The sequence below is a fragment of the Pecten maximus genome, chromosome 12 (genome assembly GCF_902652985.1).
Source record: "Pecten maximus chromosome 12, xPecMax1.1, whole genome shotgun sequence".
Lineage (NCBI taxonomy): Eukaryota > Metazoa > Mollusca > Bivalvia > Pectinida > Pectinidae > Pecten > Pecten maximus.
The window spans coordinates 27,123,482-27,146,151 of record NC_047026.1 but is presented as its reverse complement, the minus strand read 5'-3'; the positions used below and the strand labels follow the sequence as shown (position 1 = coordinate 27,146,151).

The 22,670-nt window shown below is 38.9% G+C and overlaps 1 protein-coding gene across 1 annotated transcript in view; it reads right to left on the bottom strand.

Annotated features, from left to right (window-relative positions):
- Positions 1 to 351: 351 nt before the first annotated feature.
- LOC117340032 (solute carrier family 23 member 1-like) overlaps positions 352 to 22,670 on the bottom strand; it is a 38,828-nt gene continuing 16,509 nt past the window's right edge. Inside the window, exons 7-11 of the mRNA XM_033901780.1 lie at positions 8,402 to 8,558; positions 3,612 to 3,865; positions 2,224 to 2,497; positions 944 to 1,039; positions 352 to 709 (exon numbers count right to left, since the gene is read on the bottom strand). Of these exons, the coding sequence (XP_033757671.1) occupies positions 492 to 709; positions 944 to 1,039; positions 2,224 to 2,497; positions 3,612 to 3,865; positions 8,402 to 8,558 (999 nt within the window). The 3' untranslated portion in view covers positions 352 to 491. The remainder of the gene's footprint in view (positions 710 to 943; positions 1,040 to 2,223; positions 2,498 to 3,611; positions 3,866 to 8,401; positions 8,559 to 22,670) is intronic.

Below are 22,670 nucleotides of genomic sequence, written 5' to 3'. Positions count from 1 at the left end.
ACCCGAAAAATAACAACATTTGGTCAGGACCATCTCAGGATCATTTCTGGCAAGTTTCAGCTTAATTCCACAGGTGGAACTTGAGAATAAGATTGAAATGTGAACAGTTTAAGGACGGCGGACGACGACGTACGAAGCACGATGGCTATAGGTCATCCTGACCCTTCGGGTCAGATGACCTAAAAAAGATAAACGAAGCTATGGTTAGTCATTTCTTGTATAAAAACCGACGGTCTTTCGATAAAATGCAATCCAATTCAATAAGATGACTTAAACGATAAACGGTTAATAACATCAGGGACGTATATATGACTACATGCGATACTATGAGAATCTATAACAAGGACAACATTTGAATTACAATCCTTTAATACGATACAATTATATCCTGTTAATTGATACTCGATAAAAATGACTGGTACTAATTGTAGATATTTTACCAACAGCGTGTACCAGATATCTTCTTTTCTAAGGAGTTAATGTATTGAGGACTACACAGTGAACTGTGGCATAGGGAACATCTCGCCGTTATTTTTTTTGCCAGGTAGAAATGGCAGATATTTCAGGACTTTGTGTGGTATCCATTTCACCGAGAACGGTAAGTTATACACCTCCATTCCCTCGCTGTACGACATATTTCTGTCGTCATCGTTATGATCATCACCGAGTTGCGGATGCCATGATGTGATCCCTCTCTCTTGCAGGGTCGCTGTCATGATAGAAAAATATATCCTACAATATGAATACTTCTTTTGTATATGCTATGTTTACTGTTTTAATCATTTTGTAACAGTAATAATCTTCAACAATTGATATGTACACTTATTTTATCAATTATTTTACTGCGTCCGTTAGTAAATCTTTAGAAACCAATACAATCATGTACTTCGGTATATGAATTACGCAGTGGAGTGACATTCACGGTTCGATGAACACGCCTTACCTGGAGTTGTGTTGTCAAGGATGCAGGATATGATGCCACCAGTGAGGTTCGGATTTGCTAGAAGTACCTTTAGTATTTTATCTGCAGTTAGGTTGCCTAAACATAAGAAAGGTAAAATATGGAAGCTGATTGCCAGTTTTTGAATAATGAGAGATGCAAGTCGAGATAAAAAAAAAGTCATTTGAACGCGTTAAATGTCCAATTGGAAAGTATGAACTAAATTAACCTCTGGCACCGACATTGTAATATTTTGTTTTGTTATTTTCCTAGCCATAAGTGATTCATCTTAGGGCTAAGTTTTACCATACAATACCATAGCGCCCTGTTATACATATCGTAGTAACGTAACACACGGCCATGTGCATGTAGTGTAACACACTCTTAAGATATCTAATTATGGGCTAAGGATAACTGAGTGGTTTGTAACAAGACATAGAATCCACTTGATCAAAAACACAACGTCCAGGGTATAAGCATTTTTTTAGTCTAGACCTGAAACGTTGCGCTTTACATCGTACGACTGAATATTGTGCTTGCTCTAACAGGTGATCAGGTGGCACGAATAATCGAAAAACACAAATTGCAGGAGAACGAGGACATTGTACAAGTCAGGTCTCTAATCATCGTAAAAGACGACTAAATTTGGGATTTCCTTTTGCGTTGCCTCGCTTTTTGCCGGCCTATAGTTGGGAGCGTTCGACCCTGTGATGAAGGCTTTGTGTTGTCCCTTGGTTGAGACATACCAGTCTATAAAACTAATAGTTGCTACCCCTGCTTAAAACTTCCGGCTTGTTGTCTCGGCAGTATGCTAGGACATCAGTTTCGCGCTATCCAAATTCGACAGTCAAATTAGATTTCCACATTCAGATGTATTGAAACCAGATACGTTTTTATCGTTGGAAAGGTCTATAACTAGAATAAGAATTCTAAATGTCATTACTCATAAACTTTATATTCAACCAAGTGGTTAAGTGTATGTAAAGAGATGGGCTTCAAAGTTTCTAGTAATTATTCTATACTTAATTGAACGTAATTATATTATGAATGTTTGAAAAGACGATTAGATGCTTTGAGTAATTCTTATTTTTGCCAGCCTCAAGGGCCGGAACCCACAGTAATCAAATGTGCTTGTATTTCTGCAATTTCCTTATTAGACCTAGAGTTGCTAGAGTCATGCTCTTTTAAGAACTCACCCGATTCGAATCCTTTATCGAAAAAAAGTTACATGTATGATACAAAGAAAGGATATGCATTCAAAATATTCGTAAATCGTACCCAACCTGTATCAATAGCATTTGGGGTCGTCTCGATCCATCGGGGTATCATCAAACCAGACACGATCGATATCCCGATAATAGCGAGATTCCGGGTCGACTTGAGAGAGACAACTTGAAGATTTGACAGGATTACACCCGTGAACATGCCATACATGACAAGCATTCCTCCTCCTAGGACGGGGTACGGCATTGTCACAAAAATGGCAGACACCTTACCCACCAAGCCGAATAGGATAAAGATGATGGAGGCACAAAGAAACACACTTCGACTAGCTACCTACAAATTAAATGCGATCGGTTTAGTGTATCTTAAAGCTGGTACATGTGATAACGCAATTACTTCTTCGAACATGGCATTGCATACATTTTGTGAGTTGGTAATGTTTTATTGATATAGTATTAAGAACAAAGTTATCATTTGTGAAATTGACGGAAATGAGTTTCTGTGAAAGTGACATTTTATTGAAGATGTTGGTCAAAAAATATCGAAAGAATACCATGTAGCTCAAACAATAGAACGAAACACCCATCGATGTTGCTCGCTATAACAGTTTCTGCCCTTATGGAGTTTTTCTAGGAATTCGATGGAGTTTTTCTAGGAATTCGATTGTAAAAAAGACGGTATCAACCCTATGTGTTATATCATGTTTCAGCAACATACTTTGGTTTGGTTTATTTTGTTTCATGTCCTATTAACAGCTAAGGTCATTTAAGGACAGCCTCCCGTGCGTGCGACATGCATGCGTGTGGTGAGTGCGTATGTGTGTTTTGGGAGGCTGCTGTATGTTCGTGTTAAGTCTCCTTGTGATAGGCCGGAACTTTTGCCGATTTATAGTGCTACCTCACTGAAGCATACTGCCGAAGACACCCAGCAGCACACCCCACCCGGTCACATTTTACTGACAACGGGCGAATCAGTCGTCCCACTCCAAATATGCTGAGCGCTAAGCAGGAGTGGCAACTACCATTTTTAAAGACTCTGGTATGCCTCGGCTAGGGGACAGAACCCAAAGCCTTCCTCACGCTCAACTAAAGGCCAAAAGTGAGGCATTGTCAAGGGAGACATTAGGAAGAAGAAAGTTGTTAAGAAAGAAAAGAAATGATAAGATCCCAAATTTAGTCGCCTCTTACGATCATGCAATGGCGGCAGCAGGTACAATTCCTACGCCCTACCTGCAGGGCAGCATTTGTATGGTTGCCCTGCAAATTTAGAGAAGAAAAAAACCAGATCGCCTCTCAAAACACGCACACTACATACATACAGGCATCTTGCACACAGGTGAGGCCATCCAAAAATGACCATATTGATAGGACGCTGAACAATAATTGATGAAAATTCCGAAAAATTAATATTGATTATTCTAAATTCGAGTCATTGGCTTATCTCGTACCTTTGTGATTCCTATAGATCCAATGTTTCCGCCTTGTGTGGAAGTAGCATGGCCACACCCCATTGCCCCCGACAGAGCTGTACACAGTCCCTCGACGGCAATTCCGCGATTTACTCCGTGCGCGGGCGGGGGTGGAACGTTACATATCATCGCGCAGGCGTAGTAATCGCCAATGGAATCCAATATAGAAATGAACGTAGCTATCAGAAATGCAGAGAACGCTCCGGTTTCAAATATAGGGCTTCCAAATTGACCTGTAATTAACGAGATTAAAACTAGGTTTCTCAACAATACGGAATTAAAAAAAAATGAAATTATGCAAAATAATGGTAAAATAATCAAAATAAAACAAAGTTTTAAAGGAAGTGCTTCATTCAAAAGTGGCAAAAATGGCATGTTTGCATTATACAATTTTCATTGAATTTCGAAAGGCAAGATTGAACGCCTAATTTATTCTTTCACGAAATGAAATGTAAAAACAAGAGGCCCATGGGGCCTGTATCGCTCACCTGGTTGGATTAGACCAAATGTCGAAATAATGTTCATATTCAAATTGTTTTATTTGTAAAACTCTAACAATGCTATATATGGTTATAGTGTGGGAATCCGAACTGCTTTAAAGATTAATGAAGTTCAGACTCTCTAAGGTCTGAAAGACCTCAAGAATTGTTTATAGAACATGCATTCATCACTTTATGACTAGTAGCGATTTAAAGGAATTACCTCTATTTCACCTATTGGGCCCGCCCCTTTGGCCATTCGGGGGTCAGAGTCACCATTTATGCAAAATCTGTTCCCCTGTTTCTGACCAAATTGGGTTCAAATCCATTCATAACTTGATGACTAGTAGCGATTCAAAGGAATTACCTCTATTTCCCCCACTGGGCCCCGCCCTTTTGGCCCCTTTAGGGTCAGAGCCACCATTTATGCAAAATCTGTTCCCCTTCCCCCAAGGATGTTTCTGACCAAATTGGGTTCAAATCCCTTCACAACTTTATGACTAGTAGAGATTTAGAGGAATTACCTCTATTTCCCATATTTGGCCCCGCCCCTTTGGCCCCTCGGGGGTCAGAATCACTATTTATGCAAAATCTGTTCCCCTTTCACCAAGGATGTTTCTGACCAAATTGGGTTCAAATCCCTTCACAACTTTATGACTAGTAGAGATTTAGAGGAATTACCTCTATTTCCCATATTTGGCCCCGCCCCTTTGGCCCCTCGGGGGTCAGAATCACTATTTATGCAAAATCTGTTCCCCTTTCACCAAGGATGTTTCTGACCAAATTGGGTTCAAATCCATTCATAACTTTATGACTAGTAGTGTTTAAAGGAATTACCTTTAATGGTGACTCTGACCCCCAAGGGGCCAAAGGGACGGGGCCCAAAAGGGGAAATAGATGTAATTCCTTTAAATCGCTAATAGTCATAAAGTTATCAATGGATTTAAACCCAATTTAGTCAGGAACATCCTTGGGGAAAGGGGAACAGATTTTGCATAAATAGTGACTCTGACCCCCCAAGGGGCCAAAGGGGCGGGGCCCAATAAGGGAAATAGAGGTAAAGCCTTTAAATCGCTACTGGTCATAAAGTTATGAATGGATTTGAACCCAATTCAGTCAGAAATATTCTTGGGGAAGGGGAACACATTTTGCCTAAATGGTGACTGTCCCCGAGGGGGCGGGGCCAAAAATGGGAAATTGAGGCAATTCCTTTAAATTGCAACTGGTCATAAAGTTATGAATGGATTTCAACCCAATTTGGTCAGAAACATCCTTGGGGGAAGGGGATCAGATTTTGCATAAATGATGACTCGGACCCCAAGGGGCCAAAGGGGCAGGGCCTAATAGGGGAAATAGAGGTAATGCCTTTAAATCGCTACTTGTCATAAAGTTATGAATGGATTTGAACCCAATTTAGTCGGTAACATCCTTGGGGGAAGGGGAACAGATTTTGTATAAATGGTGACTCTGACCCCAAGGGGCCAAAGGGGCGGGGCCCAATACGGGAAATAGTTGTAATTCCTTTAAATGGCTACAAGTAATAAAGGTATGAATGGATTTGAACTTAATGAAGTCAGAAACATCCTTGGGGGAAGAACAGATTTTGCATAAATGGCGACTCTGACCCCCAAGGGCAAAAGGGGCGGGGCCCAAAAGGGGAAATAGATGTAATTCCTTTAAATAGCTACTTGTTATAAAGTTATCAATGAATTTAAACCCAATTTAGTCAGGAACATCCTTGGAGGAAGGGGAACAGATTTTGCATAAATGGTGAATCTGACCCCCAAGGGGCCAAAGGGGCAGGGACCAATAGGGGAAATAGAGATAATTCCTTTAAATCGCTACTAGTCATTAAGTTATGAATGAATTTGAACCCAATTTGATCAGAAACATCCTTTGAGATGATGACTTTGACCCCCATGAGACCAAAGGGATGGGGCCCCATAGGGGAAATAATGGTAATTCCTTTAAATCGCTACTAGTCATAAAGTTATGAATGCATGTTGTAAACTTAGAGAGTCTGGACTTCATTATGTCTTTAAAGCAGTTGAGATCCCCACACTATAACCATATATAGCATTGTTTGAGGTTGAAAAACAAAACGAATTGAACATGAACATTTTAACATTTGGTCAAATCCAACCAGGTGAGCGATACAGGCCCCATGGGCCTCTTGTTTTTTTAACCTTATCACTTTTGAGTATAATTGTCTTATATTTAAATGCTTGCGGTATCCTAATTTTTAAAAGATACCGACCGTCGGGGACGCATCCCACTCCTGATTTGTCTTGAGCCCTCCAAGATAATGTGTGCCCTCAATGGCGACTTTTTTTCTCAGCAACGACACCATTATTCGTGTCTTTATCTGGTTTTCTTACATAAAATGCAATCTATGTAATAGTTAGAGGCAAGTGTCCTGTTTTTTAATATCAATTGTTTAAATCCCATGGTAAGATACTGCTTCCCAATTCGATCTATCAAGAATACCAACATAATTACAAATTATGATTCCAAAATAAAAATAATAAAATATGAACAAAACTTTAAAGCATGTAGACTACTACTGTTTCTTTCCCGGTTACTTCTAGTTAAGTGTGGTATTACGTGCATTGTTGATTTTGTACCTTCTACTGGATTATATATGAATTGGAATTTATTTTTACTTGATTGGCATGTATTATATTTTTACTTGAATTTCCTATTTGAAGTTTGTGTCAGAAGAGAAAGCAAAGAGTACCCATGTGCCTACATCGCTCACCTGGTATTCACTTCTTCGATGATACGAGGCCGTTCAGTTTATCAAAATATCTTGATTCTACCTCTATGACAAGACACGAACATACCGCAGCAAATCAAAACACAAATAAACAACACGCAAGGACCTTGCACTCAGGAAAGGTCGTCCTTAAATGGCATCAGCTGTTGATGGTACGTTAAACAATACAAATCCGAACCAATTAGATGATCAGACAATTTCGTTTAATACAAAATACTTTTAAAGTTAAATAAAAAAAGAGAAGAATGTCTATTAATGTAATTAGAACATTGAACAAGTTTTATTATCAGAATAATATTGTAAAGCTAGATCACAAGGTAATTCCATATTTTCGTAATGGTAACAACGTTTTGTCCAATTGAACCGGTTTCACCACATAACTGGAAGAGAATGTCTATGATATGTAGCAGTCAGGGTCATAGTAGACACATATAGAAAAAAGACAGCAGTAAGGAAAGATTCAAAGCGTTGAACTGGGAGCAGTAAATATATTCTAGTCGCTTCAAATGTTCCCTTTAGAAAGAACAAGAGGCCCATGGGGCCTGTATCGCTCACCTGGTTGAATTAGACTAAATGTCAAAACAGTGTTTATGTTCAATTCATTTTATTTGTAAGTCTCAAACAATGCTATATAAGGTAATAGTGTGGAGATCTAAACTGCGTTAAAGAAATAACAAAGTCCAGACTCTCTAAAGGTCTGAAAGACCTCAAGAATTGTTTTTACAACATGCATTCATAACTTTATGACTAGTAGCGATTTAAAGGGATCAGAGTCACATTTATGCAAAATCTGTTCCACTTCCCTTCCCCCCAAGGATGTTTCTGACTTAATTAAAGTTCAAGTCCACTCATAACTTTATAACTAGTATCGATTAAAAGGAATTACCTCTATTTCCCCTATTTGACCCTGCCCCTTTAGCCCCTTGGGGATCAGAGTCATCATTAATGCAAAATCTGTTTTGCTCCTGCTTAGCGCTCAGCATATTAGGAGATGGACGACTGGCAGTATGCTTCAGTGAGGTAGCACTATAAATCGGCAAAAGTTCCGGCCTATCACAAGGAGACTTAACACATGAAATAAGGCAAATGAATCATCATTTAATCATGAAATAAGGCAAATGATGATAAGTTGAAAATGTATGCGTGAAATCATAAATTTTGACAATACAAAGCAAGTCTATGAAATGAACGTAGCCGAAAACCCCTTTTTGGTCTACTTCCTGTCTTTCCGAAAATCTGAAGATTTCTAACTTCAATATTCTAACTAAAAGTGTTCGTCTGTCGGATATCTTTGATCGCAACACAATATATATTCTTGTTTTGTGTCCTCGTTTACTTGTTTTACTGACATAAGTGCGTGAAATGGTTTCATTTGCATTAATTTTTGAATTTCTTCACAAAAATTCAAACTTGTCAATTAAAATACGTGACTCTTGTGAGACATTAATGTGTATATATACTAGTCTTAGTAAATAGCCAAGGGTCTTGCACCTTTTATTAAGTAAAAAACCAACCTGGATAAGGAAAGTAGAACCAGTTCGCATTCTCGACAACATCCCCTCTAGCGTCGGTACGTGCCTTGAATTGGGCGTGTTTCGGGTCAAATGGAATGACGTCGGTAGCAGTGAGGATAGCCGCCAGTCCCCAGCCAAATAACATCCCAATCATGATCTGTGGGCAAGATTTATCCAAATGAACAAATCAAAGAAAGTATGTACACAATCAATAAACATGATTCAGGACGGCTTTATAGTCCGACTACAGTGACCGGTCATGTTAAATAAACTACATTTTAACGAAACCATAATTAAAACACAAAAAACGAAGGCAAATATATACAAAAATAAAGACTGAAGTCTCCTGAAAAATTACGAGAATAATACAAGGTGATCCGTTAGAGTTTGCCTCTTCTGCTTCAGCCACAACACCTGTCATACTAATCTAGGTCAAATCTGGATCACAACATATCAACGTTGATAGGCATATATATTGCAGGCCTATAGGAAATAGGTACTTGGTATATGTCTATTTGTTACACTTAAATATTGGTTATCTCATCAACGTTTTAAGATCTTGGCATCTCTGACGACTCCCAGCTGGACAAAACATTGGATTGCTTTTTGCTCTACTGTATTTAACCTTGTCTTTTTACATTTTTCAAATGAAACGTTTAAGTCCATTCCTTAGTGAGACTTCTTGTGTGACATTTTTTAACTGTTTTGTGAATCCCCATTTTAATTATTGTGTAAACATCTGGGGAAATACTTCTCAAAATAACACTGGCAGGCTAGATAAACTACTAAAAAGGGCTGCCAGGATAATCTTAAAATGTAATTTTAATACTCCATCCCGTGATATGTTTAAAAAGTTGAACTGGCTGACATTCTCCAAACGCGTTTTGTACACCCAGTCAGTTCTGATGTATAGTTTTACATGGCTTGGTTCCTAATTATTTGAATAATTTTAAATTTGCCTCTGCTGTCCAGTCAAGGTCTACTAGAGCATCGTCAATTAATTTATTTTACATTCCTACTTTTAAAACAAAAATGTTTAAGAGATCTTTTACTTACCAAGGTCCATCTACAAAATGTACATGGAACATCTTACCAGAACATGTCAGGAATTCTACGTCACTATTATCATTTAAACAAAATGCCAAAAGATTTTTTATTGACTCATTTTAAATTATACCAGTAATAGCTACATTATCAAGACTCTTTCTGGCTATTACTTATATGATCAACTGTGATATTACATGTTTTTTTTATGTCTAATTTGTAATATACTGTACATATTATGTGCTTAGTGAACTTGACCAAAAGGGAGACGAGTCTTTGACTCATTTTGTTATCAAGTTTTTAAATAAAGACTATTATTATTTCAATTTCTACTAAAAAGTTCTACAGTAATACATCTTTAGTATTGTTGAGCAGCTAAGGTTGTCTCTTATGGCGGCCTCTTCTGTGTGCGAGATGCATGCTAGTGGTGAATTGGTGCAGTTGGTTTTGGAGACAGCAGTATGTTCGTGTTGGTCTCCTCGTGACGCTAAACACTTTCGCCAAACATTTGTTTGTGAGGGTATCGTGTCCAGTGGAGACGAGTTTGATTCTCAGGGGTATAATGTACTCACAACAGCCAGGATCATATTAGGACGAGTGTCGAGGAGACACCTATACGGGAGGAAATCAGTGCACAGAAATGCAGAACAGCGAGGAAAGAAAAGAAAAATTTAAGATCCCAAATGTTGTCATGGGGAAGATCAAATCGCGTTTGCGTCCGTGGTCCGTCCGTAAACAATTCTTGTTATCGCTATTTCTCAGAAAGTACAGAAGGGATCTTCATATGTAGGCTGCCCTTGGTCCGTAGTTATGCATATTGCATTTTGGGACCAATCGGAAAACAACATGGCCAACAGGCAGCCATCTTGGATTTTGACAATTGAAGTTTGTTATCGCTATTTCTCAGAGAGTACCGAAAGGATCTTTCTGAAATTTCATATGTAGGTTCCCCTTGGTCTCTAGTTATGGATATTTCATTTTGGAACCAATCTGAAAACAACATGGCTGATAGGCAGCCATCTTGGATTTTGACAATTAAAGTTTATCTGAAATTGCATATGTACCTTGGTCCGTCGTATTGCATTTTGGGACCAATCTGAAAACAGCATGGCCGACATACAGCCATTATCGCTAAATCTCAAATTTCATATATAAGCCAATCTTATTAAAATCTAGATGGTCATTCTCACTACATTACATGAACTTATAACAACATCCGCCCGTTGTCAGTATAATGTGACCGGGTGGGGTGTGTTGCTGGGTGTCTTCGGCAGTATGCTTCAGTGAGGTAGCACTATAAATCGGCAAAAGTTCCGGCCTATCACAAGGAGACTTTACAAGTACATACCGCAGCTTCCCAAAACACACATACGCACTCACCACACGCATGCATATCGCAAACACAGGAGGCAGTCCTTAAATGGCCTTCGCTGTTAATAGGACGTTAAACAAATAAAACCAAACCCATAAGGGGTCACGTCGGGGTGACCTTTTGGATTAGCCAATCAAATGACTACTTCCAGGATCTTGGAAGTGAATTTGATGTGTCCAAATTAGCATGCCTAGAGTGCATAGCTTGCATAATCTGTCAATTTGTTTCAAGTTATTTCGTCACAGAAAGCGCTTAAAGCTACATGTATATACATGCTGTGCCGAAATGGTTTGCTTCAGATGCTTGCTGTGACGAAATGGTTTGCTTCGATGACATCGACAAATTGACAGTTCGCCCTGAAAGTGAACTAAACATATCTCAAAGGTCATCAGATCGTGACCCCTTATGCGATGTCGTTGTTTGAAAAGTACTGGAGGGATGTTTGTCAATTTACACAGATTAGTAAGAGGAAGAGAAAAATAGAGAGAAGATCAATCTGACATGGAACCTATAAAGATCATTCAATGGTGGGCGCCAAGATCCCTCTGGGATCTCTTGTTACATTTATTCAAGCATTATTCTCATTTTTTTTATGAAGTCTGACAAAAAAACGGAAAGGATTCTTCATAGTCATGAAAAAAATGCCCATCCGGTTTTCTTTCTATGACTCATATTGACTTATCAACCAAAAACAAAATTAAGAACAATGCTTATGCTTATAATTCTAATTTTATAACTAAAAAGAATGCTTATGAGACATAAATCATCATTTATTCAATTGATTTTAACAAATCAATAAATGTATGTGCGGCGCGTTAATATCAAACCAGCAGTTCATAGTGCCCTACAGGTAGGGTGTATTTATTCAATTAATTTTAACAAATCAATAAATGTATGTGCGGCGCGTTAATATCAAACCAGCAGTTCATTGTGCCCTGCAGGTAGGGTGTAAACATTGTACCTGCTGCCTCCATTGCATGATCGTAAGAGGCGACTAAATTTGGGATCTTATCTTTTCTCTTCTTTTTAACAGCTTTAGCCTCCCAAAACACACATACGCACTCACCACACGCATGCATGTCGCACGCACGGGAGGCCGTCCTTAAATGACCTTAGCTGTTGATATGACGTTAAACAAACTAAACCAAACCAACTTCTTCCTAATGTCTCCCTTGGCAATGCCTCACTTTTGCCCTGTAGTAAGTTGAGCGTTCGCCCCTGTGAGGAAGGCTTTGGGTTCTGTCCCCTGGCCGAGACATACAAGAGTCTTTAAAAATGGTAGTTGCTATTCCTGCTTAGCGCTCAGCATACTTGGAATGGGACGACTGGTTCGCCCGTTGTCAGTATAATGTGACCGGTTGGGGTGTCCTGCTGGGTGTCTTCGGCAATATGCTTCAGGGAGGTAGCACTATAAATCGGCAAAAGCTCCGGCCTATCACAAGGAGACTCAACACCAACATACCGCAGCCTCCCAAAACACATACATACACACTCATCACACGCATGCATGTCGCACGCACGGGAGGCCGTCCTTAAATGACCTTAGCTGTTAATAGGACGTTAAACAAAATAAACCAAACCAAACTTATTCCGCATATGTTTAATGAGACTGTTGTGATCTGATTGGCTGATTGTTTTCCACACGATATCTTTGAAGGAATGATAAAATTTTGACGAAACTTGCTTGGTAGACTTTGTTATAATTATGTTGACTTCTTTCACAGGTCATCCTGCAGGTAGGGCGTAAGAATTGTACCTGCTGCCCCCATCGCATGATCGTAAGAGGCGACTAAACTTGGGATCTTATCTTTTCTCTTCTTTCTTAACAACTTTCTTCTTCCTAATGTCTCCCTTGACAATGCCTCACTCTTGGCCTTAAGTTGAGCGTTCGCCCCTGTGAGGAAGGCTTTGGGTTCTGTCCCCTGGCCGAGACATACAAATGTACCAGAGTCTTTAAAAATGGTAGTTGCTTCTCCTGCTTAGCGCTCAGCATATTTGGAGTGGAACGACTGGTTCGCCCGTTGTCAGTATAATGTGACCGGGTGGGGTGTGCTGCTGGGTGTCTTCGGCAGTATGCTCCAGTGAGGTAGCACTATAAATCGGCAAAAGTTCCGGCCTATCACAAGGAGACTTAACACGAACATACCGCAGCCTCCCAAAACACGCATACGCACTCGCCACGCGCGTTCATGTCGCACGCACGGGAGGCCGTCCTTAAATGACCTTAGCTGTTAATAGGACGTTAAACAAAATAAACCAAACCAAACCAATTTTTCACAGGAAATTGATGACTGAACACAAATATATGTAATGATTCTTAATGCTATTGTGGCCAATAACTGCCGCTTTTAAAATTTCCCGCGAAATCTATCATGACGAACCGGTTTATTCCAGTTTGCACTGGTCACATTGACTGCGCAGTCAAGTCACTCACGGTACTGTAGGCTAACAAATCAGTTACACTGGAATGTTTTAAATACACAGTTATTGAAAGAGGAGTTTGAACCCATCCCATACGGCAGGACATTGCTACTCGATGAGGCGTATGCCATTGGTAATGAGTTTGGCGGTGTCAAAGGCAAGTTGTATTTCTCCGAGGCCACAAGTGGGCCTACGCGATTATGTTCGAAGTTTTGATTGATTATCGAAGCTAAAGTGTAGCTGATTACACGTTTTTGGTTTGCAGAACATTCTCGACTGTAGCTTCAAATAGAGCTTTCGTTACGGTGACCTGAATAGTACATAATGTGTCTTGAGTTCAACGTCAGCTTGGAGATACTAGTGGCCCTTAAACAATTAGCAGTGTACGTATTTGAACAGGCGTTTTTGGATGTATCCTTCATGAATCTCGTGAACTGGTACTGTTTAACTGGTGTTTTATAATTAGTGTACCAACATTCAAAGAATTCTGGAGGATTCATTGCGTCTTCGTCAATGATTGAATAGAAGTTTCGCCTCAGAAGGCGTTTTTCGTAGAAACAGTTTCAGCCACTGTACGTACAAGGACAACGGATATTTCCAGTGACATTCATTCTTTTATCGGACGATGTGTCAATGCTAGCTAGACCGCCCTTGCGATTTTTTGTTTCGTGCGAATCCCCATATGGTATTTTTCTTCGTTGCTTTGGCCAATCGATTTTTCTCGATCTTTTGCATACTAGATTCCTGGAGCTCTGAAAAGCGTTTCGATTGTGTGTATGGAGTAGACAGCTGACAGTCTTCTAATTTCTCGTTCATTTCCCGATTGACTTTTTTGGGGGAAATGTCATCGGAAGCCGATTCATAAAATGATAAAATTCGAGTTCGGTATATCCGATTGCTTTATAATCGATATTCTGTTCAATATCCAATCCGAAAATATCATCACGACGTCAAATGAAGTTCTATGTGTATTACGTTATGAAAAATGACGTAAATTTTCGGGCTATGAAGAAATAACCTTAATTTTCAAACCAATGAAAACGAGTGTAACATATGAAATAGAATTATAGCAAAATATACCGATGCAGCTCAATCTCTCCCATAATTCATTGCGATTCCCAGTCAACGGCTCATAAATGTACGCCAAATCGTGACGTAATGTTACGTTGATCAGCATGTTGATTCCATACAAGTCATATACGGGACATTGGTATATGTGCATCTGTTGAACTTTCAAGATGTTTGTAATTTCATCAACTTTATAGACACTAATCATGTCTGTCGACTGCAAGAAGGACGAAGCAACTCTAATACAATGTTTCTGTTTTGTCTGGGCCGCCATACATCAAGTCGGTTCTGGCGTTGGCTTGCATAACTGGTGAAGATCCGAGACGCATGGTTCGATGTTGCCTATCCGTTAAGGCTACCGTTTCTCGGAAAGCTGAGAAGGTTTGGTTTATTTTTGTTTTACGTCCTATAAACAGCCAGGGTCATTTAAGGACGTTCCTAGATTTGGAGGTGGAGGAAAGCCGGAGTACCCGAAGAAAAACTACCGGCCTACGGTCAGTACCAGGCAACTGTCCCACGTGGGTTTCGAACTCGCTGCCAATTTGGTTTGGTTTGGTTTATTTTGTTTAACGTCCTATTAACAGCTAAGGTCATTTAAGGACGGCTTCCCGTGCGTGCGACATGCGTGAGGTGAGTGCGTATGTGTGTTTTGGGAGGCTGCTGTATGTTTTTGTTAAGTCTCCTTCCGATAGGCTGGAACTTTTCCGATTTATAGTGCTACCTCACTGAATCATACTGCCAAAGACACCCAGCAGGACATCCCAACCGGTCACATTGTACTGACAACGGGCGAACCAGTCGTTCCACTCCTAATATGCTGAGCGCTAAGCAGGAGTAGCAACTACAATTTCTAAAGACTCTAGTATGTCTCGGCTAGGGGACAGTAGTATGTCTCGGCTAGGGGACAGAACCCAAAGCCTTTCTCAAAGCGGCGAACGCTCAACTAAAGGCCAAAAGTGAGGCATTGTCAAGGGAGACATTAGGAAGAAGAAAGTTGTTACGAAAGAAGAGAAAAGATAAGATCCCAAATTTAGTCGCCTCCTGCGATCATGCAATGGGGGCAGCAGGTACAATCCTTACGCCCTACCTGCAGGGCAGACGCGCTACCAAGAGACAATTTAACCACATGGTCACCGCGGCCCCTGGGAAGCTGAGAAACGGACCGCTCTACGCTAAGGTAGTTGCTTTGGACCATACGCTTTACCCTAATTGCTCTGAATGGCATGCGACGAGCATGTCGTATCTTCAGTCAGGTAGCCGCCGATTACTTCAAAGTGACCCCGCCTCAAAATAACCTTCGCTGTTCACGGTGATTAACCAACCAGGACGAGTTTCGTCATTTTGTATCAACAGCTAAGATCATGCATGCGTGTATATAATGGGCGTGTTTTGGGAGGTGTGTTTTTCTTCGTGATTGTCTCTATGTACTATCGCGGGACTTATATCCGACTTAATAGCTTTACCTCATTCAATCTAATTGAAATGTAGATGCTCATTGTCACTACGTTACATGAACATCTTTAACGACATCGCGAAAGGCGTCACGTCAGGATGACCTTTTGGATTAACCAATCAAATTACTACTTACAGAATCTTGGAAGTCGTATGTCCGAAATAGCATGACAAGAGAGCATGGCTTGCATAATCTGTCAATCTGGTTCAAGTCATTTCGTCCAACGAAACATATAGCTATACAAATACTGCACCGAAATGGTTAGCTTCAGATGCATGATGTGACATCGAAAAATTGTCAATTCGACCTGAAAGTGAAACATTGTGGTAACAAAGGTCATCCTGACGTGACCCCTTATCCGATTTCGTTAGATGTTCATGTATGTTCATGTAATAGTCTAATCAAAATACTTTTCTACCTCAAACTAATTGCAACAGAATACTAAAAATCTACAGAAATCTAAATTGGGGGAAAGTATAGTAAGAAGCTATTGAAAATTGTCATATTGGTGCGCAAGAGCTGTACGGCGTGTACAGGCCGCCGTAGAACACAAGGGCGACAACTACGATGTTGACATCTACGAGCCGTCTGCTTGCACAGACCTTTCCAACGTTAGAAGTGATGTTTCCTTCGTCTTACAGGTAAATATTCATCCTAATATATCCACTTTAAACTGTGTACTATACGTTGGATTTTTTGTTTATACGTATATACTGTATAGGAAAAGAAGGAATTTGCTTCATGTAACACTGGCCATGTTTACGGCGACGTGACACGGCACGATTTACTTTAAAATATTCGGTTTCTGTCATAGATTACCGTGCCAGATTATATAGAGATGATGACAAGTAATAACTTAATAAATCTTCAGTCAAAGTTGGTCTGAATACTAATCCATTACTTTGAAATTACGAAAAGAAAACGAAAACAGTCTGCTTATTTTTTAAAAGTATGGAAGCCCGGTGACACAGAGTATTGTCGTATATGACCGTGTTGTAAGCCGTATATCATACCAGATGAGTAATGTATACGTTTATTTGAGAGAAAAGGAGAACAAAATGCATAAATCTGTTATAGGGAGCAACCAACCAATTGAAAAAATACATTTTTGAAACAGCCCCTGTGTATAGAAAGTTGAGCCATGGATAAAATGTCTGGCAGCCACTGATTGGCCAGTATGTTATGAAGTGAGAAAATAGATATGTAGCCTGATAGGTAACTATCAATAAGAAATGTTGATATATATTTCGTAAGTCCGATTGATTTTTTTCCCAAAAGTTCAGGTTATAATAATAAACAGGTAAACATTTAAGATTTTTGAGTATTTTTACTGCGAAATTCACCTATTTTCAAAATGGCTACCATGGAGAAAATTTGAGCTAAAGGACCCAACTTTTTTTTTGATTAGGTGTTGTATCAGACCCTAAACTTTTGTTATAAACCGTAATTGTCATATTGAATTCAAGAATTTGAATGAAATGCTCCAAAACGTTAACACTAAAGTCTATGGGAAAACAATTGGTTGGTTGGTCTCTAGTATGATATATATTGTATGTGTTACAGATGCATGCCGATTCGAACACAATTTAAACATGTGTCTGCATTGCCAGTTGACAGAAGCTGTTAATAGTCAATACCTTATATACAATGTAATGGACATTTGGACCACAAACGTAAGTTATTTCAGTATTGCCTTTATCGATTAATTGTTTCTATAACTTTTCTGTTTTTGGTGTGTAAAGTAAGGGGATTTAAAAAATGAATAATCCAACTATTTTGAGGCTTGTATACCCTTGTTATGTGTTGCACGTGGAAAATGAATTGTTTTGTCTAAGGATAATTTTAATAAAAAAAAGAATAAAATGTGCTATCTTCCACAATGACCTATGGATTGATTCTAGACATGCTCACCTATATCTGAGTATGACTGCCTTTTCAAAAATTACATGTTTAGGCTTTCGCGTTTGAAGCTAGTATAAACACATAATACAATGTACATTGTGTGCAGATGAATAATTAATATGCATATGAAAATACAAATCCAGAACTACAACTAAAATAGTATTTAAAAAGACAAACATGATTCCCTGCCTAGTGAATCAAATAAATGTATGATTTTTAATATTAATTTCACTATAAAAGATAAAGGGCGTAGGTGTAAACTTATTAGCACAAACAACAGCTTTTAAACTTTTTGAATTACATATATTAACTGTAGTTCTTAATCTTTTCTTTTCTTTGTTTTCATCACTTATTTTATTCAATTTTGTTTAATTTTATTTAATTTCATTTCCATTTTCTTTCCTTTCAGTTATATCATGATGACCTACCAAAAAGACTGTCTTGGTATATCCGCATGACTAAATTTGGGATCTTATCTTTTCTCTTCTTTCTTAACAACTTTCTTCTTCCTAATGTCTCCCTTGACGATGCCTCACTTTTGGCCTTTAGTTGAGCGTTCGCCGCTGTGAGGAAGGCTTTGGGTTCTGTCCCCTAGCCGAGACATACCAGAGTCTTTAAAAATGGTAGTTGCTACTCCTGCTTAGCGCTCAGCATATTTGGAGTGGGACGACTGGTTGGCCCCTGCCCTGCAGGTAGGGCGTAAGAATTGTACCTGCTGCCCCAATTGCATGATCGTAAGAGGCGACTAAATTTGGGATGTTATCTTTTCTATTCTTTCTGAACAACTTTCTTCTTCCTAATGTCTCCCTTGACAATGCCTCACTTTTGGCCTTTAGTTGAGCGTTCGTCGCTGTGAGGAAGGCTTTGGGTTCTGTCCCCTAGCCGAGACATACCAAAGTCTTTAAAAATGGTAGTTGCTGCTCCTGCTTAGCGCTCAGTATATTAGGAGTGGGACGACTGGTTCGCCCGTTGTCAGTATAATGTGACCGGATTGGGTGTGCTGCTGGGTGTCTTCGGCAGTATGCTTCAGTGAGGTAGCACTATAAATCGGCAAAAGTTCCGGTCTATCACAAGGAGACTTAACATGAACATACCGCAGCCTCCCAAAACACACATACGCACTCGCCACACGCATGCATGTCGCACGCACGGGAGTGCGTCCTTAAATGACCTTAGCTGTTAATAGGACGTTAAACAAAATAAACCAAACCAACTGGTTGGCCCGTTGTCAGTATAATGTGACCGGGTGGGGTGTTGTTCTGCCCCTCATCTCTTATGCGTGAAGAATAACTTGGGTAGACAGACAACGGGTACCATTAATGTTTAATTCAAAGCATCAACCGTAACACCGTAAGAAGCTGTAGGGACACCAAGGGCAGATATTGTCTCACGACACGCGATATAAGATCGGATATATTCTCAACAAGATTCAAAAAGACGTGTCGTCTGCTAAAAAATAAAATTCTTCGCAAAAAGTGGTGACGTCATCAAAGGCAGGTAATGACTTTAGCGCCGACCTGGGATTCAAGGATGTGCACCACAAAGATTCAATATATAATCATGGCGTTCCGGCACAGGTGTGCTGCTGGGTGTCTTCGGCAGTATGCTTCAGTGAGGTAGCACTATAAATCGGTAAATTGCCCTGCAGGTAGGGCGTAAGAATTGTACCTGCTGCCCCCATTGCATGATCGTAAGAGGCGACTAAATTTGGGATCTTATCTTTTCTCTCCTTTCTGAACAACTTTCTTCTTCGTAATGTCTCCCTTGACAATGCCTCACTTTTGGCCATTAGTTGAACGTTCGCCCCTGTGAGGAAGGCTTTGGGTTCTGTCTCCTAGCCGAGACATACCAGAGTCTTTAAAAATGGTAGTTGCTACTCCTGCTTAGCGCTCAGCATATTGGGAGTAGGACGAATGGTTGGCCCGCTGTCAGTATAATGTGACCGGGTGGGGTGTCCTGCTGGGTGTCTCCGGCAGTATGCTCTAGTGAGGTAGCACTATAAATCGGAAAAAGTTCAGGCCTATCACAAGGAGACCTAACACGAACATACCGCAGCCTCCCAAAACACGTACGCACTCACCGCACGCACGGGAGGCCGTCCTTAAATGACCTTAGCTGTTAATAGGACGTTAAACAAAATAAACCAAACCAAACTAAATCGGTAAAAGTTTCGGCCTATCACAAGAAGACTTAACACGAACATACCGCAGCCTCCCAAAACACGCATACGCACTCGCCACACGCATGCATGTCGCACGCACGGGATACCGTCCTTAAATGACCTTAGCTGTTAATAGTTCCAACTTTCTTCTTCCTAATGTCTCCCTTGACAATGCCTCACTTTTGGCCTTTTAGTTGAGCGTTCGCCGCTGTGAGAAAGGCTTTGGGTTCTGTCCCCTAGACGAGACATACCAGAGTCTTTAAAAATGGTAGTTGCTGCTCCTGCTTAGCGCTCAGCATATTAGGAGTGGGACGACTGGTTCGCCCGTTGTCAGTATAATGTGACCGGGTGGGGTGTCCTGCTGGGTGTCTTCGGAAGTACAGTTGAGTGTAGACTAAAGGTTACACCCAAGTGGACTCCGAGTGCACTCCGTTTGGACTCCAGGTAAACTTGGAGTGCACTCCAAGTGGACTCCGAGTCTACCTGGAGTCCTATAAGACACCATGCCTATACCCCAGTTCTATAATCAGACTATATCATATATATACTAATACTTTGATGCTTTTAATATAATTTACATATAGATAAATAGAATTTTACAAATAACTTTTGTTCTGTTAATATTACTATTAACATTTGTTTAGTCTACTAGAAATATTTCTTTTATTGTTAATACATGGTAATAATGCCTACATATTAAATTTATATTTATAAGATCCATAAAAGACAGTTATACAATTTATGCTATAATCAGGTTTCTATGAAAGTTAATTGCTTATTATTTCATATTTTATTAAGATGTAAGTAAATTGTATTTCATTTTATTAAGGAATTTAAAAATTATTTCAATTAGAATATTTATTACTGTACATATATCATGTAAAGGAAGTTTAGATAATGTATCTATATTATGTTATTGATTATTCAAAGTATTGAAAGTTTACGGTATTTAATGAATTATGTGGTTTTTTTTTAAGAAGACATTCTCTACATATATGTACTCAGTTCAAGCAAGTAATTATAAAATAAACAATCATTTGAGTTTATATATTTAAATGTATCATTAGAAAAATATACATTTACAACTGTACATATTTACGAGCATTACCTGGGTAAATTAATGTTCTGACATAACGTACACACTATGTATTTCTGGACTACCCACAATGAATGACAGTATCTGCTTAATTGTTATTATTATTGGTCATGCATGACTGACTCCGGCCTGACACTCCTGAGAACTGTGCCAGGTGAGTTTTAGGAGCCAGTTACAGGTACTGTCCTGGGTTCACAGATATACCTGTGTCAATTTTGTCACTGTATGGCTTCAAATGATGAAGCTGTGCAAAGCAGGGTCTCAGTGTTATAACCTCAGGGCAATTAACAGAACAGTAAGATTATCTCCTGACTTGAAGGAAAGGATTGTTGCTCTTCATTTGAGAGGCCTTAATCAGAGCAAAATTACAAGGTTTCAAGGTTTTATTTGTTCGCTCTGACACACTGACGTGTGTAACAAGAGGTCATACATGGTATATAATATTACAACATGGCGTACTGAGATTTACATATATGAGATTCATAAAATGTATACATGTATAATATAAGTACATAACAATATAAGTAATGGTACAAGTACAATTGAGGAGCATGGTTTGGTAAAGGAGTAAATATTACTTTGCAATTAATTTACTTAACTTCTCAACAAATCTACAAATTTTCAAATAAGTTTTAACATTAAATATTTGAAACATTCCTTTCATTTTGTCATAATTCGGATAGGTGTAGTAGTATTTTGGTATATATTTTTCTCTCAACAATTTCACATATTCATATTCACATTTAAATAAATAATGAAATTCATTTCCAATATCAGATTGACACAAATTACAGATTCTTTCATTACGGGGTATACCAAGCCATCTTCCTGATTCTATAGGTAAATTAATATTTGAAGTTCTAAATTTGCACATAATTATTCTATCTTTTTCATTAAAATTTAATAAATACTTTTCTTGTCCAAATTGAGTTTTAAATATAGAATATGTTTGTCCTTTTGATGAATTAGTAATATCATCAAACCATTTCTGTATAAATTGATCCTTTAATCAATCTTTAACTAATCTCTTCAATTCAACTTTTAAAACGAACATGTAATTAAGAAATAAGTAATTAAGGTGGAAATGTCAAGATAAGTTGTAAAACCGTTAACACATTGGTTGACATGTTTAGGAAGACCACCTCTATTGAATTGAAGTCATTCTATACTGAAATTAGAAAGTAAAAATAAGCTGTTTCTTATTACATTGTAACCTGTCTAAACCGTAAGTCATTGGGACCAAACGTATTGGCCGGTTTATGAAGGTGTCCGGTATGTAGAGGTACAATGTTGAATGATATAAGTTCAGAAAAAATTAATGCAAATCAAATTAAGAAATGATGCAGTTCTTATCTTGTTATATTCAAAAATATAAAGACATTGCTTTAAAAAATTAATTGTAAAGAAAGAGATTAAAGTAAAAAAAAAAAAAAAAAATCAAAAAAAAATCAAGAGTAATTCCAAATGGTATAATGAATGTAAATTCACCGTTTCCCAAAACCAACCTATAGCCTTTTTTCCGTAATTAGTACACATTGTTCTCGTCCAGGAAATAAGATTATAGAGCCTGAGGTACAATTAACCTCAGGCCAGTTGGACACGGCAACCTATGTACCATTTACCTGTAAAACTGACCTGTTGGAACTACATCGTTTTCTATTCCAATTCAGTCAATATCTATCATGATATGTGTCACTCATACATTTTATGTACTATATACAGGTCATGAATGCACAATGGTTGTTCAAGCCA